Here is a 6000-nt window from a genome sequence, read left to right as displayed (position 1 = left end):
CGGGGCTCATTTATTATCTCACAAGAATCAATGATATACAGCTGCAGTAGTGTCAGCAGAACCAAAGCTTTGCCCAGGGCCTGAGCTCTGACTGTGGGGCTCCCTGCTGCATTGGGTGGCAGTGGGAGGGTTTGTGATGGAGAGGATGGATTTGGGAGATCCCTGAGCTGCAGGGGGCAAATCTGAGACTGTTCCAAGTGGCCTGTGTCCTCCTGATACCATCATCCCACAAGGCTGATTTCTGTTCCCTCCTTCTATACAAGCTGCCCTTAAAATAGGGGAGGGCAAATGCAGCCCCCAGTATGGCTATTCTGTATGGGGGACATGTACCCAAGAACCAACAGCCTCTTCCAGGAGTGAGGTTTTGGGGCAGTGAGGGAGCCAGAGCCCATTTTCACTGCGCCTGACCAGGAGCCAGGTGAGTACAGACAGGAGTGCCCCAGGTGTGCTACAGCGTGTGAAGGTGGAGAGAGCAATGAGGGTGGAGGCAGCCCGGTGTTCCCTTGGGTGCCTTGGCCAGGTGCTGCTGAGTGACCTCAGGCAAAGCACATAGGTTTCTCCAGAGAGGTGTTTGGATTTGGCTGCCTTGGGGTTCAGAGACCCCTTGTCAGACACTGTGGGTCAGATTGAAAGATGGTCTAAGCATTCCCAGCTCCTGGTATCTGCTGAAAGTTGGGGTCCTGCCCAACCCATGAGGCTCCCAGTGGATGAAGCCGAGCCTCCCAAAACAGAGGTGGTCCAAACCTCAGGTGCACACATGGATACACTGCTTTTAACCCACTTCTGCTCTTCCAGTCGATGTCATGGGGCAGACACAAGACCGTTTCCAGGGGTCTGTAGGACCTGTGGAGGACCCTTGAGGACAAGGCTTGAGGTCCCTATAGGTGGCCATGTCATTGCAGTTGGCCATTTCCATGTGTTCCTGCCACAGAGCAATGGCTTTGGCTTGCTAAGACATCTCTGCCTTGAGAAGACATGCTTGGCTTTGCTGCAGGCTCCTCCTGGCTTGCGATGCTGCAGGATGATGATGATGAGGGTCTCCCTGGCCCATCTCCTGAGCTAATGGGGCTCTCTCCAAGGCAGTCCCTAGTAGGAGAAACACTTGCGCAAAGGGTTTATCTCCTCCCATGTCCAGCCTTGAGTATCTGGAGGTCAGTCAGAGCCCTTCCAGGCATGTGGCAGCTGGCAGAGCGGTGCCTGTTGCCCAGGCAGATATGATGGGGGGTAAGGGTAGATGGGTTGTACTGGTACTTTACATGGAGCAGCCTGCTGTCAGCTTGCTGGCCACCCAGCGCTGGGGCTGGCCCTCAGTGTGTGGTGTGGGGCTGTTTGGCACGGCTACTCAGAGGAGGTTTATAAGTGAGACGTGTAGGGTGGTGTGGGTGGGGAGGGAAAGAAGGTTATCCGGAGGCTGCTGCTGGCTGGATCTCGGCTCTCTGAAGTGATCAGCACCTCACTGTCATTGAGGCAGGGACAATGCTCAGAGAAGCCCCTCTCCTTCCCCCTGGTGCCCACCCTTTGCTGGCAGGGGATGAGTGTCATGGAGGGGAAGCTGTAGCTGTCGAGAATGGGGTGCACTCCCAGGGAATCAGGTGTCTCAAATATGTGGTCAATGTCGGAGAAGCTCACCAGAGCCTGGGTGGAGTCATAGGAGCTTTTCTCCATGTCATCGACCCCGCAGGACTGGGGGTAGCTCCCCTTGTCCTGGCCCTTCTGCCTCAGCAGGCGGAGGTCATCTCTGAAGTGGGGGTTGAAGAGCAGGTAGAGCAAGGGGTTTAGGCAGGCAGGCAGGGGCAGGACCACAAGGAGGATGGATTTGATGACCTCTGGGGTGATGAGGAAGAGGTTGAGCATGGAAGAGAAAGTGAGGAAGGCCACTGGGCAGTAGAGGAGGCAGTTGGTGAAGATCAGCCAGGCCACATGCTTGACCATGGCACAGTCCCAGACAGCGCTGAACTCCCCCTTCAGCAGGTTGCAGTAGAGTCGGATGTAGGTGCCTGTGATAGTCAGGAAGCAGAGCATGTTTGTCATCACCAAGGCCACAGTGAAGCCCAGGGTGGTGGGTTTCCCATCTGGGATGGGATACGGGAGGCAGAGAGGGGATGCTCCATATTCCCCAATGGAGAAGAGGGGCAGAATGGCAGCCACAGAAGACAGCAACAGGCAGCAAAAGGCAGCAGCCTTGACCTTGCCTAAGAAGGGTGACTTTCCATAGCCCCGCACACAGGAGACTGAAATGCTGCACTGCACGGCAGCCAATGTCAGCAGAAAGATGGCAGCCTCAGAGGCAAACACTGACAGGAATCCCGTCACCCTGCAGCCTGCACCGGTCTCCCACCTGGCACCATATTTGGCAAACTGGCTGTAGGTCAGGGCGTCAACGAGAGCCAGCATACTGCAGGAAATACCAGTCAGCATGTTGGCTCCAGCTATGGAGCCGATGATGAACTTAACCGGAGAGAGGTAGCTGGGAGAGGCAAAGACAGCCAGAATGACCAGCCCGTTGCAGAGCACCGAGACCAGAACAATGACCCAGACTCCCAGGCGGATGATCCAGCTTTCAAACAAATGATCACAAGGCTTGAAGGGACCTGGAAGAAAACAAACCCCAAAGTTATACCCAGAATAGACCGTTTCACTCTAGTGGTGCTGCTCAGAGCAGTGGCCAGGTCCTAGCCCTTTTCTGACCCCACCAGCCCCTTGAATGCTGAGGGCTGGAAAGGAGCATACAACTTTGTCTGCCCTTTTCTGCAGCTGCCTCTTGGCTCCATCCCTACACTCCTGTGCTCACACTGGTGTGCCTCGGGCATCTCCTCAGATCTTGTATAGGGCAGAAATGAGGTACAGGGAGAGGTCATATGGGAAATGTGAGAAATGGCAAACTTATCAGAGCTCCTAAAATGTAAACAGGTTGGGGGCTGGCATTGCCACCCCATGACTGTATGTATGGCAAAGCCTTTTTGCTCTCATGTCCCACCTGCCCTACACTGGTCAATGGGGCAGAGTCTGAGCTCCAGGTAGGCATTTGCCCAAAAGAGCTCATGACCACAATGAACCACATTTCTGTGGGACTCCAGACCCACTAACACTCCTGGTGTCAGCTTGGCATTTGGGCCACTCTGCCGTTAGCTGCTTCTTCTCACATACGCCTGGGATCTTGGAGTTAGTGGTGTGGAGATGTGCGAGAGATGTCAGGATGCTGCATCCTGCTCTGATATTGCCAACCTCTGCCCTTCTACTCAAGACCTTGGCTAAGTGGTGTCTTACTGTTTCTGTATGAATGACCTCTGCACAGAGGGGATGGCCAAGATGAGATGAAGTGTTAGAGCAGGAGGGAGAGATAACAGGGTCAAGGAAGAGCTGGAGGGAGCTGGGGTGGCAGGGAAGGGACAGAGGAGCCTGAGCAAGGAGAATGTGGGAGGATGTCAGGAGAAAGAATGGTGGAGGATGGATATGGGGAGAAGGAGGAGTGAATAAGGGAAGGTCATGGAGGGGTAAAAAGGGGACTGGTGGTGGATGCTGTTTGCCAAAGGGAAAAGAAGAGACGGAGCAGAGACAGTGCAATGAGACAGAGTTGCATGTGGGAGGGATATGGATGTTACAGTGAGGGGCTCAGGGTGGGAGCTCAGCAAAACCAGAAACAGGACAGGCCAAGTTTTAGGCGGTTGAGAACAAAAGATGTTAAAGGACATTGGGAAATCTTGTTCGGCTCAAAAAGCGTGGAGGTCTTCGGCTGGCTTTCCTCAGAGAGCCAGCAACTCTGTACCCAGGCAGCAGGGCATGCCCTCTGCTAAAATCTTGTTCCTTCTTGTCTCTTTTGCAGCAAACTCAGTGGGACAGCTGGTGAAAACTCCATCCTTGCCAGTGTCCCACAGCAGCCTGGATGGAGCCAGGCCTCTCCAGCCTCCAGTTGTGCTTGTGTAACATACCACTGAGCTGTGAATGGGGACAAAATCAGAAGGCAGCTTCCTCATGTCCCAGCCAGCCTGTGCCTGCTGGCATGTTGTTGATGGAAGTAAGGAGAAAGTGGCTGGGTGCAGTCCAGCACCTCACTTCTCTCCCTTTCTCAGGAGACAGAGTAAAGTACCCCTGCAGTTTGCAGTGCCGCAAGTATGATCAGGAGATCAAGGACAAGGTCTTGTCGTGCAATATTCTGGGCTGGCTGGGACAAAGCAAAGTAAAAGTTGCAAGGGAACAGGAACTTCTTGAAAGACAGAGTCTGACTGTGGGCAGTTTGGTGGATGGAGGAGCTGGTGATACCTGGGATTCCTGGTCAGGGATACCATTACCTTGTCCTCTCCTCATAGGAGGGCAGCTGCCTCCGAGTGGGAGAAGGAACTCCTCACTTGTCCCCAGTTTGGCCAAAGCCCAACCATTTAGGCTTCTGATGTGCACATCTATGAGACACTGCAGGAAGGGTTGTGGGATCCTGGGGATTTAGAGAAGCTCAAAGTATCCCAGCTTTGTTCAAAGGGTTTCCCTGGCTGCTCACCGGGGCTTGGCGTGCACTGAATAGTGGGGTGCAACTTTGATTCCTCAAGGTCCAGCTGGAGGTCATCTGCATCTAAGTCATCTGGGGAGAAAACAATGAGAAACGGTGCTCAGAGAAGAACAAGCAGGGCCATCAGGGCTAACTGGGCCAGAAGCTTTTCCCACTGCCTGTCCTCAACCCAGACCTCCCCAGCCAGTTCCCAGCCTACAAGTTCAAAGTAGCTGCTGGTGTCCAGTTTGTCCCCTGCAGTCACTGCTGTAGAGGGAGAAGGCCTTGTAAACATTGGTAGGTTGCAATGTGGCCAACCCCCATGTTTTTAGGTTACTCCCAACATTTGAAGTGTAAGAGCCCCAGATCCCAGAGTTGTGTGACTGCAGATCCCTCCTCCCTAGCATGCTTTATTAAAAATAAAGAAATACTCTAGTCTATGTGGTTATAGAAAACAAAGCCTTCAAATGCATCTTCGAAGCTTTCTGGGCAGGCTTTGTCCAACGTTAGTTCATCAACAAGGACTTTGGAGCTTTGTTCAGAGAGAGCCATTAGCCTCTACTTGCAGCGCAACTTGTTTGTCAGCAACCACCACCACCAAAAGGCTCAGAAGCAAAAACACAAGAGAACCCAACATTTATTGCTTTATTTTATGTCCTATGATTTCTTGGGACTGTGGTGCCCTGTTTTTAACCCTGGACATTCCCATTCCTGAATTTGCTTAAAGACAGACTGATTGCCCATGCCTGCAGGCTTTGGATCTGTAGGGTTTATGCAACCAGACTGCACTGCCCTCAGAACCCAGCCTGCAGGGCCAGCATCCTCATCATGCTGGCAGCTGCACCCTGAGCCAGGCTTGGGCTCTCTGAGGGTCGGGCAGACACTCCCTGGCTGAAGGAGAAGCTGCTGGAAGAGAATGGGGCTGAGAGCTCAGCTGTGTTTTCGATGGCCTGTAGGTGTAGTTCATCACCAAGGAGAATGGCATCCTGTTAATCTAATCCAAGACATGCTTTTCTGCTCTGTTCCTTATTCCTCTTCTCAAACTACCTCTGATTCACAGCACTGTGACACAGTGAGGACAGCTGCTGTCCCACTGCACCATCCCCACCCATGGCACCAGCACAGCCTTGTGCTCCCAGTGGAGATCTTTGGAGGGTTTTCTGTGGGCGGGAGGAAGGGGAAAGGACATGTTTTTTTCTTGCTGCAGCCCACTAGCTAGGGAGCTGGATCTGTGGCTGTGGGATGAACTCTCCCTTGGATGATATGGACTGATGCTGGTGCCCAGGTGTGCACCTGGCAGCTCAGACACTGGCCAGGAAGGCAAGTTTCCACAGTGCTGAAGATATGGCTAACCTAAGTGGCATTTAGTTGCCTAATCTGTTTAGAAATGGTGCCTCTCATGAGGTCTGCTCCTTGCCTGTGTTTGAAAATATGACCGGGATTAATTGATTAAAGAATGATGACAAATAATGTGCTATCTTTAGTGCCTCCTGACAAGCATTGTGGCTTTCTCGGCTTCA

The 6000-nt window shown here is 52.9% G+C and overlaps 1 protein-coding gene across 1 annotated transcript in view; it reads right to left on the bottom strand.

Moving 5' to 3' along the window:
• Window positions 1-1353: 1353 nt before the first annotated feature.
• LGR6 (leucine-rich repeat containing G protein-coupled receptor 6) overlaps window positions 1354-6000 on the bottom strand; it is a 148982-nt gene continuing 144335 nt past the window's right edge. Inside the window, exons 17-18 of the mRNA XM_010584747.1 lie at window positions 4493-4573; window positions 1354-2591 (exon numbers count right to left, since the gene is read on the bottom strand). Of these exons, the coding sequence (XP_010583049.1) occupies window positions 1354-2591; window positions 4493-4573 (1319 nt within the window). The remainder of the gene's footprint in view (window positions 2592-4492; window positions 4574-6000) is intronic.

The sequence above is a fragment of the Haliaeetus leucocephalus genome, unplaced genomic scaffold (assembly GCF_000737465.1).
Source record: "Haliaeetus leucocephalus isolate CR32 unplaced genomic scaffold, Haliaeetus_leucocephalus-4.0 Scaffold1000, whole genome shotgun sequence".
In the NCBI taxonomy this organism is placed as follows: domain Eukaryota; kingdom Metazoa; phylum Chordata; class Aves; order Accipitriformes; family Accipitridae; genus Haliaeetus; species Haliaeetus leucocephalus.
The sequence above is the reverse complement of the archived record's forward strand: the minus strand, read 5'-3'. Positions and strand labels throughout refer to the sequence as shown.